General features: G+C 41.0%; 1 protein-coding gene across 6 annotated transcripts in view; it reads right to left on the bottom strand.

Annotated features, from left to right (window-relative positions):
• LOC110602407 (arabinosyltransferase XEG113) overlaps window positions 1-4106 on the bottom strand; it is a 43055-nt gene extending 38949 nt beyond the window's left edge. For 5 of the 6 annotated variants that reach the window (XM_043951459.1, XM_021739913.2, XM_021739912.2 and 2 more), the window contains exons 1-6: window positions 3591-4021; window positions 3220-3507; window positions 2934-3139; window positions 2084-2189; window positions 702-958; window positions 400-535 (exon numbers count right to left, since the gene is read on the bottom strand). In XM_043951459.1, coding sequence (XP_043807394.1) covers window positions 400-535; window positions 702-958; window positions 2084-2189; window positions 2934-3139; window positions 3220-3507; window positions 3591-3789 — 1192 coding nt within the window. In that variant the 5' untranslated portion in view covers window positions 3790-4021. The other variant, XM_021739910.2, reaches the window with a different exon arrangement.
• Window positions 4107-26473: the final 22367 nt, after the last annotated feature.

Here is a 26473-nt window from a genome sequence, read left to right on the forward strand (position 1 = left end):
ATGTCTGAATTTAGATCTATATCACTATATTTTCTATCTAGGAAGTTGACGAGTTTGACACATGGATATGTATACATATCTGACACTCGTGCTTGAGTCCGAGTAACATGGCTTGTACCAACTAATGTAACTACCTCTCTAATAGATCTAACAACTTCTCCTGCTAACTTCTTTCCCTTCAAAACTAACTAACTTCTTTTCCTCCAATTCCCACCACCTTCTGGATATTTACTCTCATTTCGTCTCCCCTTTTCCACTTCTTCCTCCTACAAGTGACACCACACTACAGACAAACACTTCATTTGCCAAGAATGGAAGCCAAAGTTAACAATAAGAAATATGCTTACTATGATCTTTAATTCCATGTTAGAAATTATTGACACAAGAAAATGGAATTACCTGATGCATCATAGTAATCTGGAGGATCATAAAATGCCATTGCTTCCCGTAACCGGTGGCGCTTTCCCTCAGTACCTGCATACTGGTATGTAGTATGCACAGCATATGGCTCCAATCTGAGTTGTTGGTACATAGCCTGCCAAAATAAAGGCTCAAGATATGTTACATATACAGTTTATGTGTCCATAGTTGCTTGGTCCAAGCAAGATATTTTTAAGTTTGACAACAAAATCATGTAAAGCACAACAGGAACTATAAGATAAGTAGATCTAGGACCAACAAAACTAATATTCAGATTATACCTGGACAAAGTAAGTATGTCCATTACAAAATATACTTGCTGGTAAAATTCCCAGCTTGAGATTTCCATCAAAAGCATATACAAGTCCATTGTCACCATCAACAGCTGGTCCTAACTGCCTGCGGACAATGTCATTGAAACCATTCTGATCCCAAATATTTTCATCAGCAAGAAGCACATCTTTCCATACTTTTGCCAATTTTATTGAAGTCTCTGTTGGCCGCCAGTGGAAAATTCCAACGTTGTAGGCTGCACCAACTATTAAAGGAAAATACACAATCTTATTATCAGAGTAATTATAACAAAGCAAACAAACATCCATGAAGTATGATATATATATAATCAATAAGAGTTCCAAAACAGCCTAGTGGTAAGTGAAATGACTGAACCAAAATTAACATGGGTAACTTGGACTTGTGTCAAGTACATAAGACAGAATTAACAGTACTGAAGGGGCTTGTGTGAACCAATATTTTTCATACAGTAGCTAGTGTAATCTAACATCAATAAAGGTCAGAAAGTGGGAAGGCTGTCTAGGTATGCTTCAATTTCTAGCCTGGTCATAAGAGGCATCATTGTACACATACACAGATGAGTCCTAGAATACAAATCAACTGCAAAAGAAATAACTTGCAATCAGTTTTTCTAAAAATAACATTATTAAAACTTTTATATAAACAGTCATTAAAGCTTTTGCAGGCCATCCTATTGTCACAAAGGTGCTGTCAGAGACGGGATGCATTTTGCAAACAAGTTCTTAGCTCTGATTATCAAATAAAGTGAAGAATTTTTGGAGAATTTTAGAGTATTCTTGTATTTCTCTTTTGATCTTTACAAGGATTTACATGCCTATTTATACACAGAGGATTACAACTAAAAAGGAAGCAAATAATCAAATAATCACAAAGATTATTAGAAATTCTAATTTGTGCCTAGAATCAATAATCAATCAAATCATACCACTAGAAATCAGCAAATAAGTCAACATAAAGTAATGGTAATATTCCACCTTGGTTTCCATGCAGCTATGAAAAATGGTAAACACATAGCTACACCATCCTTAATGGCAATTAATGAATTGGGAAAGAAGGAAAGACATGTTTGTAATCAGAGTTACTATGAAGTATGAACTGCAACAAAGGTTAAGTCCCTTCCAGGTTACCAAACCAGGGGTCAAGAATGGTAGAACACAATTTGAAGCTAAAAATGTTTTGTAAAGTGCTTGACATGCCAATCAAAAAACAAAAGAAAATAAAAGAAAAAACATATTTCAACAGTTCAGCACATTATAGGAGCGGACAAGTACAATTGTACTCGCAGCTTTGCACATAAAGTTCACTCAAAGGGGACACAAACTAAATCTGTATTGTAATATAATTTCACCTTCTTGCCATATGTCCAACCTGTCATCAACAACAGTTGGTCCAGCTTGATCGCTTGAAGTTAAAATATCTGCATCAGGATAGCGAGCAAGATATGGCAGAGGGTTCTGTTCTCAGAAAGATAGCAGATAAAATATGGTAAACCACTTCATAATTTAGTAATATATATAAATGATGGAAAATAAAGGGGAAAAATTACACAAGCTACTGATTATTCTGCTTTTATATGCACAAGAAATTATTGGCCACCGAATATGAAACAAAGCACAAGCATATCTAAAGACTACATGAAAGTGAAATAAAAGATGGGGAAATTTGTTATTTTGTATATAGTTTCCAATAGTACAAGAATCCCCCCCCCCCTTGTGCTTTGCCCTACACATTAGGTTATATTGCTTAATCAAAATGTATGCATCCCATCCCACTATTAATTTATCCAAAAGCAGCACATCCAATGAATATTATAAAAAAGAGGGGAAAAGAAAAAAGTGCGGCATTAACCCAACCAAGGCATCTGTATGCTTAAAGCCTAAAGAGCATTCAATTAATTTAAGGATGTAAGTCTATAAGAACATAACTGGTAAATAGCCTTTTTTTTTTTAAAAATGCCAACTTCTATAAGGAAACAATTCGGAAATAGACTTTCTATTTGGAGCAGGCAATATTGAATGTAGTAGCAGCATTTCCACCAAATCCAGCTTAACCAGCCAAAAGAAGATACTAATAAACCAGTAGATTCCATATGTGTGATAAAAACATATTGAAACAACCATCTTGCAAGCATTATGCAGCTAAAGATAATACCTGATCCAGAAAAACAAGTTTTTTTTCTAAAAGTTTTTTCAGTATACCTTCAACCAAACCATGTCTGTGTCACACATGAGTAGCTCATAGCCAAAAGGGAGGATAGCATCTATCAGAATAACTTTTTCTCTCCCCATTTTGTGAAAGGTAGGTGACCCCCAGCCAACATCTGCTGTACTCATGTGACTTCCCATGTCAAAAACTGGAACACCTTTCCAGTACAAAGCTTCTAATAGCTTGGTATCCATAGCACCTAAAAAATAACAATTTTCAAGTATTAACCAGATAATGGGAAGAAAATGTACTACTGAAACTGTGTCCAAGATTACCTACCAACAAGAAGATTAGAAAGCCCCAAGTCTGTCAAGTGCTTAACCCAAGTAAGGATAAAATCCATAAACGCATAATTACCAAAGGTGACTATAATGACATTGTCCTTGACCCTTTTCTCAACCAGTTCTTTTGTGAGTCTAAATTTCTTGATAGGAGGCATTTTCGAGTTGCGTGGTGGAGCTACCCAAATGGGTTTCAACTCTAAGCTGCTGGGAGGCTGTGGCTTTGATGAAATCGAATCTACGGCTGGTGTTGCTTGATGAGAAAAGTTGACTGATTTATCAACATCTGAAATTGAAACAAATATGAAACGGAGAAAGAAAAACATAATTAATTAATTAATCAGAGAAGAGAGAGAGGTTGGAGCTTACGAGAAAGAGAAGAGGGAGGAGAGGAGAGCCAAGCAGTGAAGGAGAGAGAGGAAGATTTGGCGGCGGAGAAGGAGGAAAAAACGTAAAAGGAAGAAAAGAGGATCCCGACGACGACGGTGGCATAAATCGTAAGGAACAAAGGCTTTGTGTTGGAGACCTCCTGGTACGCATTCCTCCAAATGCCATTTCCTCCTCCCATTGCTGCTGCTGCTGCTGTTTCTTCCTATGGAGATCAATCTCTGCAAATCCAATCAATCATTTGCATATTTCTTTTTGTGACGATAATTATATCAACTTCTGATTACACGGCTAAATCAATCTCTCCAAATCCAATCAATCAATCAATAAGCTTGAATTTATTAATTTTAATTTTCTGTGTAATGGGTGGCAGTGAGAGTGCTTTTTTTTTTTTTATGGAAAGCGAGAGAGTGCTTCACCTGCCCCGTATCACTGTCTTCCAATAAACTTTCTGACTTGTCTTCTCTGAGCCATCGCCACCTCCTCTTTCCAATTTTCTTTTATTTTTAGTTAATTGTCTAGAAAGTAAACTTTTTATCTAGTATCGATTATGATGATTTTTTAAAAAAATTACTATTTAATAAAAATAATTATTAATTTTATTTTTATTTTAAAATCAATGAATTTTAATTCCATATAATCTATAATATTAAATTTTTTATTCCAAAAAAAATAAAATATTTTAAAATTTTTAAAATAAATAAAAATTATTTTATCACTAAAAAAACAGAGTATCTAAACTCAATTATTACATAAATCAAGAAAATCAATAAATTAAATATTTTAATTTTTAGGTAAATTAAACTTTATTTTTTGAAAGCTTCTTTATTTTTCATTTAAATTAATAAACTAAGAAAGTTAACCAATAAATATTTTATTTTAGATAATTGAGCATATATTAAAACTTCTATAGTAATCTCAACAAAAGGTTAAAATTAATTAAATTAAATAAAATATTGACATACAAGGGTGAAATAAAACATTGAGGGAGAAAGGAAGGTCTAAGAATTATAATATGTTGGACTCATAAATTTTGAAAGAAATTAATTTTAATGATATAAAAATTTAATGAACCTATATATCTACCTAATTTTTTGTGTTTAAAAGTTAAAAAGTAGAATATTTAGATAATGAAGAATAAAAAAAAAATTCTATAACGGAAAGAAAGAAATCTCTGTAGTCAACTCAAAATGAATCAAAGAAAGAATAATTAAGATAAGTGTATTTTTAGGATTCAATATAAAAGAGTGAGTGAGTTGATCTTTCAATATTAAATCTTAAATTTTTTACTCAAATTCCATTTAAATATCTTTTGAAAAATGAATTTTTATCCTTAAATCTTGAAAGAATTACGAGAATTATCTTATTTATAATTTTCAAAAACTAAAATTAAATTTCTAATTTTAAATACAGTTTAAATTTTGATATCTAATTTTTGCTTTTATAATTGATTTCGGTATGCATATCTTTTAATGTTATAATGGTTAGTTTTATTTTAGAGATCTATTCTATTCATAAATGCTTAGTGAAAACATTGATTTTCTGATAACATTTAAAAAAACTATTTTCTAGCTTTTCATTTAAGAATCTGATCTCCATATCTTCTCTCTTTCTTCTTAATAGCATTCTATAATAATTGTTGTAAGTTATTAAGAGTATTTTTTTTAAGAACCAAAACCTATATAGGGTTGATCCATTGTGTGTGTTCACTTGATAGAGATTTTAAGCACTTATTAAAACTTAGGTAGAAGTTTGAGAAGTGATTCAAACGTGTAAAGGTCTACAAGCACCTGAAAATCTTGTTGTACGAAAGGTTGTTCTCTTGCTAGTGTAAAAGAGGTTTAGTGGAGTGAAGACTCAAAAAGGTCCTTGGAGTAGTGTTTGATTTTCAATTTTTAATAATACTGATGAGAATATGCTAAAATTAATTTGCTAATTTTATTTTTGCTTCGTATTATTTGATTTGACTAGAACCAAGTTGTGTTTGATAATTTTGTAAGCTTGATTTCAAAAAAATATTTTAGCTATCTGTTTTAAACAAGTACTTATTCACACTCAGAATTAGCAGCCATAACTTTTCAATAAAACTTAAAGCAAGAGCTGAAAATTTGGTAAAAGTGACTAGTTCACCCCTCTTGGTCACTTAGTTTGGAATAACAAATTAGTCTTGGTTTTTTAGTTATTTAGCCATTGTATGATTATTATTCCATATGCTTGTGATGAGAACTTTACTTGTGATTTTGGAATTTGATTGTTAGCATTGCAATGGGTTTCTTTTAAGAATATTGTTCTAACCGAAGACGATGAATTTTGTTTGAGAAGAAAATTTTTTATTAACTTCGGTTCTCTGTGTTTCTAAACCGAATCAACCGAACTGATTTGATTCGGTTATTCTTTAATTTCAATTCAGTTTTGGTTAGCATTTTTTATAAAATCGATTTTTTAGTTTTTCAATTTCAGTTCGGTTCAAAACTAAACCGACTGAATGCTCATCGCTACATGTCACAGGAGCACCACATACGAATCTGAGTATAAATAGCCCCTCCATTCTCGAAGATGGGATTCCACTATCTTCTCAAAACCCTTTAATTCTATTTGTAATCTTAACTTATTCGAAAGACATACTTAGCACCATTACTGTAACGACCCGAAAATCGGTCCGCTACCGGCGCTAGGATCCAGATCGACTTAAGGCCGCTGGGACCCGTAGCAAGCCAAACAATCATCCTGTGAACCTGTTTAATCTCATACATGATCAACAACATACATAAAAATTTGAACTCTTCTTTCCATTCAATCACCAAACTCAACCTGTGCATGCACTAATCATAAACATTAACCCCTCCTTGGAGTCTCAACAATGCTCCAATGGGGTGACATAACATACATTGAGTTTGGTTCAACATAGTCATTTATTAAAATCATTACATTTAAAAGATCATGTAAACAAGGGGGATTAACATACAACTAGGGTCAAGCACATCTCTAATCCTCAATATCATCATTATCTTTCATAACTATACTAAACATTACATATCAACATTTTTCATGTCCACACTAGCTATTACATGACCATAACTTCATTACTCTTGCTGACCTCCTGGTCTACCCTGTACCTGCAAACCTGGGGGTTAAGGGAGAGGGGTGAGCTACTAGAGCCCAGTGAGCAGAATAATAAAACATAGCATTTAAAACATGTGATATCATGGAATACAACACAACACAAACATTTCATATTAAGGATGAACTTGTCACCACTTAGCCCTCTATACAGTCTAATCATGCCAGGGGCGTAGTGCAGGCTCGCCTGGACTTCCATAGCATACCATACATATCCAATCATGCCGGGGGCGTAGTGCAGGCTCACCCGGACTTCCATAGTCTGTCATATCATACTATATAAGGGCTAATGGATCATTCAACATTCATCCACATCAACAACATAATATGCAATGCAACATATTCGTGAAATTCTAATGCAAACACCCTAATATATCTCATGGCATTCATGATGCGTGAATCATGCTAAAACGTTCATTATTTACTTTGAAAACATAGAAAGTTATTCCACTCACCTTTGGCTAGCTCTGACAAGACTCGAAAGCAGCTATCTCACTGCTGGGGTCCTCGGTTCCTCGGGTCCGAACCTATACAGGTGGACTCAAATGAGGGACCTAACATACATAAACATGACTCTAAAATACTCCCCAAAAACCCCCTAAAACACCTCAAAACATCCATAGAAAACATGCAAAGGAAGGCTGAATAGGGCACTTTCGGCGGTAGGTTCGGCGGCCGAAAGTCCCTCCAGAGCCGAAAGTCATGCAGGTTCGGCGGCCGAAAGTCCCTCCAGAGCCGAAAGTCATGCAGGTTCGGCGGCACCTTCGGCGGCCGAAAGTGCCCTCCAAAGACGAAAGTCCATTTTCGGGGGCAGCTTCGGCAGCCGAAAGGCTGAACAGGGCACTTTCGGCGGTAGGTTCGGCGGCCGAAAGTCCCTCCAGAGCCGAAAGTCATGCAGGTTCGGCGGCACCTTCGGCGGCCGAAAGTGCCCTCCAAAGACGAAAGTCCATTTTCGGGGGCAGCTTCGGCAGCCGAAAGGCTTGCCTCACAGACAGGTTCGACGGCCGAAAATCCTTTCGGCTGCCGAACCTGGTTTCTCCCAAAGGGCAGAAACCCAGCTCTTCAATGCACACTTTCCTCCCAAACCTTCCAAACAAGCATCCAACTATCTCAAAGCATGCATACACACATACATCAACACCTAGGGGTCTCAAACTATCCTAAACCCCAACTACAACACATCAAACATACACAAATATCATACATTTTCCATAAGTTCACATAAAACCTAACCAAGCTCAACTACCCTAAACATGCATTTCTACCCCATGAATCAACTTAAAACTTACTTAAAACATAAAATGAGTTCAAGATCGGCTCTTACCTCTTGAAGATCGAGAGAGAGACGACCTAAACTTGGAGAACTAAGGAAAAGAGCTCCTGAGTCTTCCAAGCCTCAAAACTTGCTTAAATGCTCAAAAATCTTCAAAACAAAGTGAAATCTCATGAAAATCATAAAAGATTTGTAGGAAGAGACTCAAAATCGATGGGGGACGGCGGAGAGCTCACCTTGGCCAAAAATGGAGAGAAAAACTCGCCCATTCGGACATGGGGACCCCTTTATAGGTGGCTGGCCAGGCCACTTTCGGGGGCCTAACGTGCCTCCGCATGCATGCCATGTTCGGCGGCCGAACCTAGATTTCCCTCACATATGCCTTCGGGGGCCTAAAGCACTCCCGAAGCGCATGCATGTTCGGCGGCCGAACCTAAGTCTTCCTCCAAGGTCTATTTCATCCAAAACTCATTTTCCTTCTCTCTTAAAATCATCAAATACATTAAAACATTTTATAAAAATATGATTTTACCCTTCTAGAGGTCTCCGTCATTCGAGATTCCACCGGACGGTAGGAATTCCGATACCGGAGTCAGCCGGGTATTACAATTACTACCTCATCTATTAAGCCAAACACATTAATCTCCCAAGTCCTAGAGACCTAAATCCACGTGTCTGCATCTTGATCATCCTAAAACTCACTCTCATTAGTAAGTAAACAAAAAAGTGTAATTTTCTACTCCAATGTTTTGAGTTGTTTAGTAACTAAGGTAGACATAAACTCCATGGGTACTTTTATGTTAAAAGGCAGCTCAAAATAAGCGTATACAAATCACTTTGAGTAGTTTGATCTATTGAGTAACTGGATACTAGCATAAAAAATGTGGATATTCACGTAAAAGGATGCGTGTCAACTTATACAATTACAAAAAACTAAAATATTGAATAATAAAAAAATATATTCATCTATACACGGCAGAAACCATTAATTTTTTTTATATGCTCTTTTAACAATATAATTAATGTTTACATTTGATTCTATTTTAATATTGGTAATCGATTAAAATTAATTTTAAAAAAAACTCCATATGATAATACTTAAATTCCATATGACAAAATTTAAAAGAGTTCAATTGTAACGACCTGGAAACCGGACCGCTACCGGCGCTAGGATCCAGATCGACATAAGACCGTCGGGACCCGTAGCAAGCCTAACATGCATCCTGTATACCTGTTAAATCCCATATATGATCATATATATACATAAAAATTTTTAACTTTTCTCTTACCAAGCTTAACCTGTGCATGCACAAACTCAATATCATAAAACCCCACACTCTCATCAAATGCTCCAGTTGGGTCAATATATCATACATTAAGCTTGGTTTACATAATCATCATCATATAAACATTAACATACTATCATGTATCAAAGGGATTAACCATACATGACTAGGGCAAAGCACAACTCTAACCATGACATATCATTACATATCCTTACATTACAATACATACTTTTACATCATTACATAACTTTACATTACATCATGTCCACTACAATTCTATCACATAAACACGACCATAGCTATAACCTGCTGACTTCTTGAACTATCTCTGTCCCTGCAAACCTGGGGTTAGAGGAGAGGGGTGAGCTATAAAGCCCAGTGAGCAGAACTATATAGAGAAAATATTTAAACATATGCCATCATGAAATGCATCACATCATAAACAGTACACATCAAGGATGAACTTGTCACCAATAGCTCCCTACATATCTCATATCATAACTCGTCCAACTATGCCAGGGGCGATACAGCCTCACTTGGTCTTCTCTTACATAGCTCATATCATGACACGTCCGACTATGCCAGGGGCGATACGGCCTCACCTGGTCTTCTCTTACATAGCTCATATCATAACATATTGCCAAGGGCAATACGGCCACGTCTGGCCTTTCTATCTCATGTCATAACATATCATATCGTACCGTACAGAGGGCTAGAGATCATTCAATATTCATCCACATCATCATCATCGTATTATGCAATGTATCATATTCGTGAATTCTAATGCAAACAACCTATTACATAACATGGTATTCATGATGCATGAACATGCTTAAAACATTTGATTTATATTCTTAAACATAAAGCTCAGTTCTACTCACCTCTGGCTGACGCTTACTAACTCTGAAGCAGCTAACTCACTACTGAACACCTCGGTTCCTCAGGTCCGATCCTACACAGGTGGACTCAAATGAGGGACCAAACATACTCTAATAGGACTCTAAGCATTTCCCCAAAACCCCCCCCTAAAACATCATAAAACAACCATAAAAATCATGCAAAAGAAGGCTGAACAGGGCACAGGCAGGTTCAGCGGCCGAAAGTCCCTCCAGAGCCGAAACTCAGCCACTTTCGGCAGCACCTTCGGCGGCCGAAAGTGGTTCCAGAGTCGAAACTCGTGCATGTTCGGCTGCACCTTCGATGGCCGAAACTCCCCTCCAGAGCCGAAAGTCCAAATTTCGGGGGTAGGGTTCGGCAGCCAAACGAAGCCACCACAAGCAGGTTCGGCGGCTGAAAGTCCCTTCGGCGGCCGAACCTGAGTTCTTCCCGAAGGGCAGAACTCAGCCTCCTCATGCACAAACAGCCTCCAAGCCTTCCAAAACAACCCAAAGCCTCACATGCTCTCTCCCAAACATGCATGCACACTCCCTCATGCATATAGGGCATAACTAGCTTAAATCACCCAACAAAACATCATAAAAATATACATTGAGCATAAAACCCACATAAACCTAAATATGCACATCTACCCTCACACAAGCATCAAAACTTCTTAAAACTTACTTAAAGCAAAGAAAAGGGTGTGGATCTACACTTACCTCTTGAAGATCGAAGGTTGGTGCGATCCCTAACTTGGAGATAGGAGGAAATAACTCCTTAGGCCTCCAAGCTCCCAAAACTTGATCTTAGGCTCACAACTTCAAAACTCAAGCTAAAACTTGTTAAAACTTGAAAGATTTGAAGAAAGAACATGAAATCGGCCAAAGGAGGACATGAACTCACCTTAACTCAGAATGGGGAGAAAACTCGCCTATTTTCGGTCTGAGGGGCCTTTTATAGGTGGCCAGTCAACCACCTTCGGCGGCCTAATTTGCTTCCACAACTTCACCACCTTCGGCAGCCTAATGTGCCCCCTAAACTATCCCATGTTCGGCGGCCGAACCTGGGTCCTTCCTCCTTGGCCTAATCTTTTCAAAACTCATTTCTTTTTCATTTAAAACCATAAAATCATGTGAAAACATTTTAGAAACACACTTTACCCTTCTAGAAGACTCTGGCATCTTTAGAATTCCAGATTCTAACGGAGATTCCGCCGGAAGGTAGAGATTCCGCCGGAAGGTAGGGATTCCGATGCCGGAATCTAGCTGAGTATTACATTCTTCCCCCCTTAAGAACATTCGTCCCCAAATGTTCCTCAACTAGCACACGCAAAAACACAACAATAAACACAATCATAAAAACACATAAACTCTAGTCTAAAAAGAAACACGGTACCACTGGAGTATGAACTCCCGGTCTTCCAGGCGCACTTCTCATACTGAGGTGATTCCAAGGGACTTTCACCATCGGGATTTCCTTGTTCCTTAGCTTCCTGACTTGTGTGTCTATGATCCGCACTGGCTGCTCAACATAGGTGAGACCCCCTGAGATCTCTACCTCTGGTTCTTTAAGAACCTCACTTGGATCTGACACAAACTTCCATAACACAGGTGTTGGAAATAATCCTCTGCCATGATTGTAAATCAATCAGTTGTTGGAAAGAATCCTCTGCCATGATTGTAAATCAATCAGTGATCCTCTGTCATGATTGTGAATCAGTCAGTGATCAAATCTTACCATATTTAGCATAGCACGATTCTAGGACATAATTGAGGGCTCAATCAAAGGTCTAATTGTTCATATCATGTACTATATAAACTCTGTAACTTACTACACAAGAGGTAAGAAAATAAAAACAATTTTCTTCCTATAATCTCAAGATGGTATCAGAGCAGGTTTCGGTCTAAAATATAGCCATCCTGCAATAATCCTTTACCAGATACCCTTCCCAACTTCTTTCTCTCACCGAAACAACAATGGCCGACCTCCCCAGCCCGGTTGACCAATCCCAGGCAATAATTGATCCAATAGCAGACCTGTCACAAAAACTATTCCAGTTAATTCAGAATAGCCAAGATGGAAATCAGAAATCAGTGAACCAATTCACTCTTAATTCAGCACAGCCACCGTCCGACATAAAATTGAATGATTCCAATTATGTTGTATGGGCAAAGATGATGGAGATGTTTATCACGGCACTGCAAGGAGCCGCGAAAAGAGGAGGCACGGGTGTCCCTTATGATCGGAAAGGAGGTATTTTAGGGTTAGAAAGGAGGGCAAATGACCTTTCTACCCCTGTCTCTTTAAATAAATCTAAATGTGCCTCTGCTTGTTTTAATTCTAACAAGGTACAAAATACTAGTGGGTGGATATTTGATTCAGGAGCCACAGACACTATGACTAATGATTCTTCAGATTTTGTTGTGTCAGCCCCACCCTCAAAATCCAATATTCTAAACGCTACCGGTGGCTCTTTCCCGGTCATCGGTGGTGGTACCGTTTCTAAAACCCCCACTTTAAATGTCTCCAACAGCCTCTATGTACCTTCCTTATCTTGCAAATTACTCTCTGTCAGTCAGATCACCAAACAGTTAAATTGCAGAGTACTCATGTATCCTCATTTTTGTGTTTTGCAGGATATTCATACGGGCACGGTACTGGGCCGTGGTACTGAGAAAGATGGACTGTACTATGTGGAGGAGATCTCAAGTACTGGGTCAGCTCATTTAGCTCAAGGGTCCTCAACCCGACAGTTATGGCTCTGGCACCGGCTGTAACGCCCCGGAAATCCGGACCGCTACCGGCGCTAGGATCCGGGTCGACTTAAGGCCGCCGGGACCCGTAGCAAGCCTGACATAAAACCTGTAAACCTGTATAATCCCATACATGATCAACAACATGCATAAAAATTAAAACTTTTCTTCATACATACTGTCATCAACTAACTCAACCTGTGCATGCTCTGAACATATACATAACATAGTCCCTCTGTGGGATCTCATCAAGCCTTAAAGGCAAAACAACCTGTGTTGAGTTAGTTTACATAAACATCATAACATAAGATCATGTATATGCAAAAGGGATTAACAATATATTATGGTCAAGCACAACTCTATCCTCAATAACCTCATTACATAACATCCTGAATATTTTTACATTTCATCATAATACAATTGTCATGTCCACAAACTAACTATTACATACATATGACTTTTTCTCGTCTTGCCTTCTCTATCTATCCCGTACCTGCAAACCTGGGGGTTAGGGGAGAGGGGTGAGCTAGATGCCCAGTGAGTAGAACTATAAAAAGAATATTTAAAACATGCTATCATGAAATGCGTCACTGCACAAACAAATCACACCACGGATGGACTGATTCAAAAATCTCTCAGCTCCATGCCCGGCCCTATTATGGGCACCACAGGACTTCGTATTGCCCGGCCCTATTATGGGCACCACAGGACTTCGTACTCGGAGTTATTGCCCGTGTAACGACCCGGAAACCGGTACCCCTCAGTAACGGTCCGAACCATCACTGGCACTAGGATCCTGATCGGCTTAAGGCCGCCGGGACCCGTAGTCAGCCAACTATACTCTCTGTTTACCTGATAAATCCCATACATGATACAAAACGACTCAACAATCCTGTAAAACTCTGTAGGCTTAACTGCTGCTACTCAGACATGTCAATCTGAAATGGCCCTCAGAGCCTATACCAGGGACTACTATCTGCTGTGGGTCAAGGGATTGAAACCCTTTTAATCTGTAACACATCCCATTGGTATCTCATCAAAGCTATACGTTAAGCCCAACTCACACATTTCTCATCAAGAAACGTAAAACAGGATGCATGTACCAAGGGATTAATCATACATCACACTATGGCAAAGACACTAGAGAAAGCACAAGTCTATCCAGTAAATGACAGTACATATCGATACATTACATGACAACTAATCTTTTAATTACATCATGTCCACTCTGCTATTCCAAACATACATTCATGCATCACTGTTCTCTGTACTCTTGCTGACTTTGACTTCCCATAGCTAGCTATCTCAGAACCTGCAAAACTGGGGTTAAGGGAGTGGGATGATCTACTACAGCCCAGTGAGAAGGAACAGTAAACAGTTCATTAATTACATGCTTTCATGAAATGTATCACATCACAAACATATCACCTCAAGGATGAACTTGTCACCATAGCCCTCTACATACATAATAGTATGTCCAACTGTGCCAGGGGCGATTAGGCCTCACCTGGACTCCTCTGAAGTAACTCATATCATAACATGTCCAACTGTGCCAGGGGCGATTAGGCCTCACCTGGACTACTCTGATCTCTGATCTGACAGACTGTCTGTCTAACTCATAGTACCAGGAGCGACCTGGCCTATCCAGGAGCGACCTGGTATGGCTACCTCATGCCATAACTCTGTATCTGTACTCTGTGCTCTATCAAGGGCTAAGGATCATCCAACATTCATCCATACAAATATCATCTTATGCAATGCATCAAATTCGTGAAACGAATGCAATACAACCTAATATAACACATGGCATTTTATGATGCATGGAACATGCTAGAAGTATGTCATTTCTGAATTGAAAATTATAAAGTATAGTTCCACTCACCTGTAGCCTCTGCTTGGCTAACTCTGGGCTAACTAGCTCTGGACCAACTCTAACTCTGAAGCAGCTACTACTGCTAAATACCTCGTTTTCTCGGGTCCAATCCTACACTGGAGGACTTAAATGAGGTACCAAACATACTCTATACACAACAGATAAACATCTCTTATACACCTTCCCAAAACCCCTCTAAAACACCTCAAAACATGCATGCAAAACAAGCAAAGGAAGGCTGGACAGGGCACCTTCGGCAGCACCTTCGGCGGCCGAATGTCTCCTCCAGAGACGAAAGTCAGGCATGTTCGGCGGCCTAACTTGGACTTTCGGCGGCCGAACCTGAGTTCATCCAGAACTCAGTTTCGTGCACAAGGACGCCTGCCAGTCCCTCCATCATCTGCTCAGCCCTCAATACATGCATTTAACCCCTCTAAAACATGCATAAACACTTTAACAAGCATAAAGGAGCTTAAAACAACTTAAACTCCAACAAAACAAGCTCACAAGGCACACATCAAACATAAAGGATTCATAAACCCTATTATGCCCATCTCATGCAAACTCATGCCTAGCTCCCTTTTCCCTTTACAAAACTCATATAAAACATCATAAAAACCATGGATCAACACTTACCTCTTGAAGAACAAAGGCTGGTATGATTCAAACTCAAAGATATGGAGAAACCAAGCTTCAAAAGCATCAAACTCCAAAACCTTGTTTAAAGCTCATAACTTTTCAAAACAAGGGTCAAACTCATTAAAACCTTGAAAGAGTTGAAGAAAAAACCATGAAAACACTTCAAGGAGATCAAGAACTTACCTAGGCCAGAAGGAGAGAAGAAGTCTCCCCCTTTTTCTGCCACTCGGTGCCCTTATAGATGAGCAACCGCCTCAGGTTCGGCGGCCAAACCTGCATGCAAAACCATGCTACGTTCGGCAGCCAAACATTGCCTTCGGGGGCCGAAACTAGGGGACTTTCGGCGGCCGAACTTTAACTTTCGGGGGCCGAACCTGCATTCTGCCTCCTTGGCCTTTTCTCTTCAAAACTCAATCATTTTCACTCTAAACCGTTAAAATACTTGAAAATAGTTTAGAAAACCTTTCTCTTACCCTTCTAGAAACCTCTGACATCCTCGAATTCCACCGAACGGTAGAAATTCCGATGTCTGAATCTGCCGGGTATTACATTCTTCCCCCCTTTAAGAACATTCGTCCTCGACTGTTCACACAAGAAACACACATGCAAATAAGAAAGTAAGGAAAGCCTAACACCTTTCTCTACAAAGAGACACAGAGATTACTGACGGAAACCCTCTCGGGTTATCTATACTTCCTAACTCTATTGACCCTTAATTGCTTAATCTGTGTTCACACTTTACACTGATTGCTAACGTTTCTTTCTCTTTGACTCTTCTTAGCTGTCTTCATACTCTTCTACCCTTGCCTCTAGCTGCACCTGTCTATCTATTTTAGATTCAAACAGACATGCCCCAAAACCGAACTCGTCTGATAGAACTTGGCCTCGATGCCGTGTTCTCGTAAATTCTACACTACTTCCTAGATCATGGGCATGCTTCTCTACTTCGTAGATCATGGGCATGCTTCTCTCTTTTTTTTTTTTTCAACTGGCTTCTTCTCTTTTGATCCCTGCTAACTATACTAGACTATCTCTAGCTCTCTAGTTCTCTAGCTTTCGAGCTATCTGTTTCTATAGGATACACTGATAAACGACTTCTGACTGAGGGCAGCTAACATCTCATCTGCCTCACTCAGTAATATCTGTCTTGTATACTCAGAGTCGCTGAGCAGTTTATTGTACCCTTTACCTCTGGTATAGACTCGTTACTACAACTCTGATCTCAGCTCTATTCAATTGCTTTTCTCTACCTCTCAGCACATAGTGTCCGAATCTCAGATCTATCATCATCAATTCGACATGAGAACACCTGTCCTTGGTAGTGATTTTGCATCAACTGCTCACAGTCGTTACAAAATCTCAAGGTTTCATCCTTCGTTTCTCACACCAACACTGGAACATTTCAGGGTGAGGTACTAGGTCGGATAGAACCTTTATCTACCAAGCTTTTCTATACTACTCTGACTATGCTCTCTCTGCAGGTGCCATCCTGTAGGGTAGAAGGAAAGAAATAGTTCCGCGTCCAGACACCACTTCTATTCCAAATTCTGACTCCCTGACAGATGGTAAACCTGACAGCTCGTCTGGGCAAAAACATCTAGAACTCATTAGCAACGGGCATTGAGACTGATTCCCTGACCTGACTACTAAACATGCGCACAAGAGCTAGAACCCTTTGACAACCTTTCCTGTGTAAACGATGAGCCTAATGGGCTAACATTAACTTCTAGGCACCCCTATACTGTCCCTCTAACGGACTGCCTCTGATCCATCTTAGCCTTTGAACTCTGAACTCTCTTACCTTGTCTCTGCAGACATAGGTAGTACCATGAGTAGTTAGCTGATAGAGCCAAATTTAGACCCATTTTCTATATTGTTATTTATGTCAATTTACATATTTTCTGCCTAATTTTGTGGTTTTGATCTTATTTTGCAGAAAATGGAGTAAAATGGTAATTTGGCAAAAATGGCTCTAAATCTGCCCAAAAGAGAGTAAAGATGCACAAGCATGGTTTGCCCAACTTGTTTGCCCAAACCAAAGTGAAGCTGAGAAGAAGAAGAAAAGCGATAAGCTGGCTGTCCAGACTGTTTGCCCAAACAGCACTAGTCAAACAGCGAAGCAAGGCAGAATGTAGGCAGAAACTGATCCCAGACAGCCTGTTTGCCCAAACAGCGTCGGGCAAACAGCACCAGCAGGCAGAAACCAGCAGAAATCTGCCAAACTTGCTGACCAGGTCAACACGAATCCCCACGCACTCCAAACACGTGGGACAGCTCAGAAACACCTATTTACACCTCAGCACACTCTCCTACATATTCAGGAAGCCAAGAAATAAAAAGACAAGAATGCCCTCCAAGAATTCAAGACTAAATAGGAAAAAGAGTCCCAAACTAAAAAGGAAAATTAGGGCAGCCTCTTCACCTATAAAAAGGCATGCAAACCAGCAAAGAAGACATCGGGGAATCCTTGGATCATCTTTGGATCACCAGACTTTCGGCAGAGCCACACCAGCAGCTGCGCCCTTGCGCCAGCCCTTCTTTCTTTCTTTTCTTGTTTTCTTTCTTTTCTTTTATGTTAGTTTCAGCCATGAGTGGCTGAAACCCTTTTGCTAGTTGAAGAATAAGGTGAAACTTTGGTTGTTCATGGATTGTGAGATCTGAACCTTTGTGTTAATATTTTATTAATCAATATTTATGCAATTTTGTGCTTAATTAATTATTGCCTTGTTATCTTAATCAAATTGGCCTATTGATTATTGATTGCAAAGTTATAAATCTGTTTGTTTGGATAATTCTTAGTCCGTAATTGCTGGAATTGTTCACACACAAGAACACTTGGTGTAAAAAACCAAGAAATTGCATAATCTAGCAATATCACCATGCTTATGGGTAGCTAGAATTAGGTCTCTCTTTCTCTTAATGCAATCAACAATTGTTTGTTGCCTATGGCCCAAGGACGTTCCTTGGCAATTTGTTGATTAGTGATTGATTAGAGGACGTTCCCTAATTGATCTAAGCTTAAGGAGGGATTTGGTTGGTGAGAAGCTTCTTCCACCTCCTAAACTAATTTATTGAACCTAATAAAAGAATCTTTTGTGTCAATGATCAATCCCAACAACTAAAGTAGATCCAATTCTTCAACTAGGCTTTTCTCATTATTGATTTCTCTTTACTTTATTACTTGCTTTACTTGCTTGCTTTCAATTCTAGTTTAGACATCAAATCTTCAAAACCCCCAATTTTACTTTTATTGTCTCTTTATTTACTTGGTCTTGATAAGAAGAATAAATAGTATTGATTCCCTGTGGATACGATCCCTTTGCCACTGTCTACAAGTTATTAAATTGTTGGTAACCAAAAGGGTTATTTTTGACCGGCCTCGACAACCGACTGTCATTAGCCAATCCGCCCTAGATTGACATCACCAGTCAACTCTAGAACCATAAGGTCAGCTGGATTGCATCTACTCACCACAAACTCTAAGCTGAACTGACTGACGCTGCCTCAGATGGATCATACTCGGGTCCACTAACCCAGAGAAAACACTCGAAGCCCAGAAGTCATCAAACTCCCCTCTATCTAAGGCTCTCAAGACAACAGGGAAAGAAACATCAGGGTCCACGAAAACCTCCACATCTGAACACCCTCAAGTGAACGTATTTGACGTCACCGTGTTCGATGTGTGAGCCTCCTACTGAGTCAGGATGAAGATCCAAGCGAAAGCTAACGAATCTTCCCTCAGGACTCTACTGAAGAAAAGACTGACTCTTTTCTCTGCCTCAACTACTACAAACTGAAAGCTCCTCCTAAACTTACACTTATTCTTCCTCTTTTCTTTTTCTGTTCTCTTCTAGTTTACTTACTCTTCTCTTTTCCTTCATCTGCTCTCTTTCACTTCCTGTTATGCTGTTCTTACCCTTCTCTTTCTTATTTTATTCTCTGACTTCTTGATTATCCTTGAGGGCTGCACTCGGAGATGAGAGATCATTCTCCCTATACCTGGATAAAATCCAAGGCCATAGCATCTCATAGCAACACTCTCAAGCAGCTTTCCAGGCTTACGAACTCTAGTTACTTACTCGTTTGGCTTTTTCTATCTCTCTCACTCTACTGGTGTCATCCTGCAGAGAAGACGAAGAATGGTTCTGGGTTTAGACATCAGTCCTATATCCCATTCTAGTCTCTTAGCAGGTAGTAAACCTGACGGCTTGTTTGGAACAACATCTAAAACTTTTCTCTGGCTGCGGGCACTCAACCTGGTTCCCCTCATAATCTGACGAACTGCTATACTCTCTGAAATAAGCACGAAACCTCTGATAACCTCTCCTAACCAGTTTACGAGCCTAGAGGGCTGATATTACATTTCAGGCATCTCTACACTGTCCCCTCAACAAACCACTTGTGAGCCACCCTGATCTCTAAGCCTGACGACTCTGTCTCTGCTATCTCAAGCAAGACTATGAGTAGCTAGCCCATCCACCCCTAGAATGATGTCAATCAATCACTCTAGAACCACTAGGTCAGTTGGAAGGCACCTACTCACAACTAGCACTGAACTAACACCGAACTCAACTGGCAGACTACCTCTGCCGCTGATGGATCACACTTGGGTCTATTGACCTAATGAGGACATTCTAATCCCTCAAGCACGAAGGAAAACGAAGCATCAGAGTCTCTAAGAGCAGACACATCAAAACATATGGAAGTGAAAGGTACCTGTCACCGCCATGTCCGATGTGTCAGCCTCCTGCTGCGTCAAAGCGAAGATCCGTGCTGGTACTGATGGACCTTCACCTGGGGAACCTTTGGAAGAAGGAGTGATCTCGCTCCCTCTGCCTCTGCCCAACGCCAAGGCTAAAGCTCCTGGCTGAGTCACTCTGTCTGAGGCTGTCTGTTGGGACTGTGTTATCAAAGTCGTGGTGGAACACTCACGTGCTATGTGCCCCTCCTGTCCGCACCTGAAACATGCAGTTGTCCCTACTAAACAGACTCCCTTGTGCGGCCTACCGCACCTCGGACATTTGGAGTTGTTCAAACCAGAGCTCGATCCCTCACCTATTCCCAGACCAGACTTGATCTGCTTCCAGAACTTGTTCTTCTTTGATCGTCTGAGGCCTCTACCTCCCTTCTTCCTTTCTATACCAGCCTCGTGCAGAGGGGAGAGATTCACATCACTTGTCCCTGCAAGTTTGGCACTAGCTTCTCTCTTCTGTGCCATATCTACTATATCATGGAACCTCTTCCTTGCGCTATCTGGAAAAGTCCCTTCGGCAAACTCTGTTGCAAACTGCTCCCAGGATAAGCTTTCTACCCTCGGGTTCACATACTGGTTGAACCATTCCCTTGCCTTTTCACATTTCAATGTGACCCCTGCCATCTGAATGGCTCTACGCTCACTGGCTCCCAACTCATCAGTTATCATCTTGACCGTTCTGAGATACTCAAAAGGGTCATCACCAGTCTCAAACTTGGGACCATCTAACCGCAAATAGTCTGTCATCTGTACCCTATTTCCTCCAGGTGAACTAGGCTTAGGTATTTGGACAACTGGGGCTACTGGTTCTATTGGTGGTGGAGGAGGTGCAACATTCCCTGAGGTAGGGTTTGCTAAACTTGGATAACCAAAGAAGGGTGGAAACATGGTATACTGTGAATGTGGCGGTGGATATGGCGGATAAAAGGAAGGATAGGGCATAAAGGTGGGATATGGGTGATAACTAGGAAACTCTGATGTACCTCTCATCGGGTACTCTGCCCCCCACTGGTAGGGCGAATACTGCGGTGGAACAAATCTCGAGGCCTGAGTGCCTCCTTGAGACTCACCCATATCTCCTCCTAACCTGCTCCTGCCAAAGCTACCATCTCTGCTCTGCACATCCTCCTCTATGACTCTCATAAACCCTGACATACCACTCTGCACAACTCCCCTTCTACTCTCATCACTAGACCTTCTAGGGTCCCTTGATGTACCTTCTCTGCTTAAACTATCTGATGTTGCCTTTTGCAGAACAGGGAGTTGGGCATCCATGCCCTCATTCTCCGGCGGAGCTCTAGTCAATCGAGCAGATCGACGAGTTCCTCTCATCCTGCCTCTGACAAGCAAAACATCACACAAAAATATCATCAAATGATCCATGTGAGAACACATGAATCCGCAGCACATATTAAACATAACAATAATGCACATGCAGCTCATCATGGCATTTCACATCATCATGCAAGACAGGACTCCACATCCTATCCTCGTGGACATGATTTTACCTATTGTGCTTCCCTTCCTATACCAGACAACACCTCTTTCCGATGTGGGATATCTCTAGTCCTTGAGCAAAGATGCTCAGCACACCGTACTCTTGAGGCCCTAAGCTCTGATACCAATCTGTAACGACCCGGAAACCGGTACCCCTCAGTAACGGTCCGAACCATCACTGGCACTAGGATCCTGATCGGCTTAAGGCCGCCGGGACCCGTAGTCAGCCAACTATACTCTCTGTGTACCTGATAAATCCCATACATGATACAAAACGACTCAACAATCCTGTAAAACTCTGTAGGCTTAACTGCTGCTACTCAGACATGTCAATCTGAAATGGCCCTCAGAGCCTATACCAGGGACTACTATCTGCTGTGGGTCAAGGGATTGAAACCCTTTTAATCTGTAACACATCCCATTGGTATCTCATCAAAGCCATACGTTAAGCCCAACTCACACATTTCTCATCAAGAAACGTAAAACAGGATGCATGTACCAAGGGATTAATCATACATCACACTATGGCAAAGACACTAGAGAAAGCACAAGTCTATCCAGTAAATGACAGTACATATCGATACATTACATGACAACTAATCTTTTAATTACATCATGTCCACTCTGCTATTCCAAACATACATTCATGCATCACTGTTCTCTGTACTCTTGCTGACTTTGACTTCCCATAGCTAGCTATCTCAGAACCTGCAAAACTGGGGTTAAGGGAGTGGGATGAGCTACTACAGCCCAGTGAGAAGGAACAGTAAACAGTTCATTAATTACATGCTTTCATGAAATGTATCACATCACAAACATATCACCTCAAGGATGAACTTGTCACCATAGCCCTCTACATACATAATAGTATGTCCAACTGTGCCAGGGGCGATTAGGCCTCACCTGGACTCCTCTGAAGTAACTCATATCATAACATGTCCAACTGTGCCAGGGGCGATTAGGCCTCACCTGGACTACTCTGATCTCTGATCTGACAGACTGTCTGTCTAACTCATAGTACCAGGAGCGACCTGGCCTATCCAGGAGCGACCTGGTATGGCTACCTCATGCCATAACTCTGTATCTGTACTCTGTGCTCTATCAAGGGCTAAGGATCATCCAACATTCATCCATACAAATATCATCTTATGCAATGCATCAAATTCGTGAAACGAATGCAATACAACCTAATATAACACATGGCATTTTATGATGCATGGAACATGCTAGAAGTATGTCATTTCTGAATTGAAAATTATAAAGTATAGTTCCACTCACCTGTAGCCTCTGCTTGGCTAACTCTGGGCTAACTAGCTCTGGACCAACTCTAACTCTGAAGCAGCTACTACTGCTAAATACCTCGTTTTCTCGGGTCCAATCCTACACTGGAGGACTTAAATGAGGTACCAAACATACTCTATACACAACAGATAAACATCTCTTATACACCTTCCCAAAACCCCTCTAAAACACCTCAAAACATGCATGCAAAACAAGCAAAGGAAGGCTGGACAGGGCACCTTCGGCAGCACCTTCGGCGGCCGAATGTCTCCTCCAGAGACGAAAGTCAGGCATGTTCGGCGGCCTAACTTGGACTTTCGGCGGCCGAACCTGAGTTCATCCAGAACTCAGTTTCGTGCACAAGGACGCCTGCCAGTCCCTCCATCATCTGCTCAGCCCTCAATACATGCATTTAACCCCTCTAAAACATGCATAAACACTTTAACAAGCATAAAGGAGCTTAAAACAACTTAAACTCCAACAAAACAAGCTCACAAGGCACACATCAAACATAAAGGATTCATAAACCCTATTATGCCCATCTCATGCAAACTCATGCCTAGCTCCCTTTTCCCTTTACAAAACTCATATAAAACATCATAAAAACCATGGATCAACACTTACCTCTTGAAGAACAAAGGCTGGTATGATTCAAACTCAAAGATATGGAGAAACCAAGCTTCAAAAGCATCAAACTCCAAAACCTTGTTTAAAGCTCATAACTTTTCAAAACAAGGGTCAAACTCATTAAAACCTTGAAAGAGTTGAAGAAAAAACCATGAAAACACTTCAACGAGATCAAGAACTTACCTAGGCCAGAAGGAGAGAAGAAGTCTCCCCCTTTTTCTGCCACTCGGTGCCCTTATAGATGAGCAACCGCCTCAGGTTCGGCGGCCAAACCTGCATGCAAAACCATGCTACGTTCGGCGGCCAAACATTGCCTTCGGGGGCCGAAACTAGGGGACTTTCGGCGGCCGAACTTTAAGTTTCGGGGGCCGAACCTGCATTCTGCCTCCTTGGCCTTTTCTCTTCAAAACTCAATCATTTTCACTCTAAACCGTTAAAATACTTGAAAATAGTTTAGAAAACCTTTCTCTTACCCTTCTAGAAACCTCTGACATCCTCGAATTCCACCGGACGGTAGAAATTCCGATGTCTGAATCTGCCGGGTATTACAGCCCGGCCCTATTATGGGCACCACAGGACTTCGTATTGCCCGGCCCTATTATGGGCACCACAGGACTTCGTATTCAGAAGGCTAATGAATCATCATAATGTCCATCCACTGTCATCTATCACAACAATACAATGCGGCATAGTCGTGAATTCTAATGCAAACAACCTATAATATGATCATGATGCATGAAGCATGATAAAAGCATTTCATTTCTTAATTTAAAAGGTTAAGTTTAGTTCCACTCACCTCTGGCTGACTCTGACAAACTCTGTAGCAGCTGGCTCACTGCTGGGGTCCTTGCTTCCTCGGGTCCGAACCTACACGGGTGGACTCCAATGAGGGACCAAACATACATAAACATAACTCTAATATATTCCCCAAAAACCCCCTAAAACATCCTGAAAATATCACATAGAGATATGCATGAAGTGGCTGAACAGGGCACTTTCGGCGGCACCTTCGGCGGCCGAAAGTCCTGGACAGATCCGAAAGTCAGGCACTTTCGGCGGCACCTTCGGCGGCCGAAAGTCCCAGACAGAGACGAAACTCAGGTAGGTTCGGCGGCACCTTCGGCGGCCGAAAGTGCCAGACAGAGACGAAAGTCTCTTTTCGGGGGCAACTTCGGCAGCCGAAAGGCCTGCCTCCCCAGCCATGTTCGGCGGCCGAAAGTGCCTTCGGCTGCCGAACCTGGTTTCTGCAAAAGGGCAGAAACTTGGCTCCTTTGTGCATTTTCGCCTCCAAACTCACCAATCATGCATATATCTCAACCAAATCATGCATACAAATTCCAAGGGGCCTCAAAATATCAAATACCCCAACTACAACACTTCAAACACCCACAATCAACACACATTGACCAAAACATCAATATTAACCCATAACTCAAAATATAACCTAACATGCATTTCTACTCATAGATCTAGCATAAAACTTACTTAAAACATATAAGGAGCTTAAGATCGGCCCTTACCTCTTGAAGATCGAGAGGGAGACGACCTAAACTTGGAGATTCACGAAAATGAGCTCCTGAGTTCCCAAAGCTCCAAAAACTTGGTTTAAATGTTCAAAACTTGCAATGTGAGTTTAAAACTTAAGAAAAATGGAAGAGATTTGGAGGAAGAACACAAGAGTTGCAAAGGGAAGGCCGAAAGCTTGCTGTGGCCGAAAATGGGAGAAAGCTCGCCCATTTCGGCTAAGTGCCCCATTTATAGGTGGCTGGCCAGGCCACGTTCGGGGGCCGAATGTGCCTCCGCATCCATGCAATGTTTGGCGGCCGAACTTGACTTTCGGCGGCCGAACCTGAACTTCCCTAACTCATGCTTTCGGGGGCCTAACGTGTCTCCAAAACGCATGCATGTTCGGCGGCCGAACTTGACTTTCGGCGGCCGAACCTGGGTTTTCCTCCAATGCTATTTTCATGCAAAAACTCATTTAGTTTCATACTTTAAAACCATTAAAAACATGAAAACATTTTATGAAAGCATGGTTCTACCCTTCTAGAGGTCTCCGACATCCGAGATTCCACCGGACGGTAGGAATTCCGATACCGGAGTCTAGCCGGGTATTACATTCTCCCCCCCTTAAGAACATTCGTCCCCGAATGTTCCTCACTAGCACACGTCGCATGGCAAAGAACATAACACACATACAAGGCACATAAACACATAGGGATCTAACCTTAAAAGAGATGAGGGTACTGCTGGAGCATAGACTCCCGTGTCTCCCAAGTGCATTCTTCCAAGTTGTGGTGGTTCGACAGGACTTTCACCATCGGGATTTCCTTGTTTCTTAACTTTCTGATCTGGGTGTCTATGATCCGCACTGGCTGTTCAACATAGGTGAGATCCTCTTGGACCTCCACATCAGGCTCACTAAGAACCTTGCTCGGATCTGACACAAACTTCCTCAACATTGAAACATGGAAAACCGGATGGATTCTTTCCATCGAAGCAGGTAAATCCAGCTTGTACGACACATTCCCAATCTTTTGCAAGATTTCAAAGGGTCCGATGTATCGTGGGGCTAGTTTACCTTTCTTCCCGAAGCGAACCACTCCCTTCATTGGAGACACCCTGAGCAATACCAGATCCCCCTCCTGAAACTCTAACTGTCTTCTGCGGACGTCTGCATAGCTCTTCTGTCTGCTTGCAGCAGTCTTGATTCTTTCTCTGATTATGGGTACCGCCCTGCTGGTGATCTCTACTAACTCAGGCCCTGTCAAGGCCTTTTCTCCAACTTCCTCCCAGCAAACAGGTGATCTGCACTTCCTTCCATACAAAGCTTCATATGGAGCCATCCCGATGCTAGCATGATGGCTGTTGTTGTAGGCAAACT

The sequence above is a fragment of the Manihot esculenta genome, chromosome 15 (genome assembly GCF_001659605.2).
Source record: "Manihot esculenta cultivar AM560-2 chromosome 15, M.esculenta_v8, whole genome shotgun sequence".
Taxonomy (NCBI): Eukaryota; Viridiplantae; Streptophyta; class Magnoliopsida; order Malpighiales; family Euphorbiaceae; genus Manihot; species Manihot esculenta.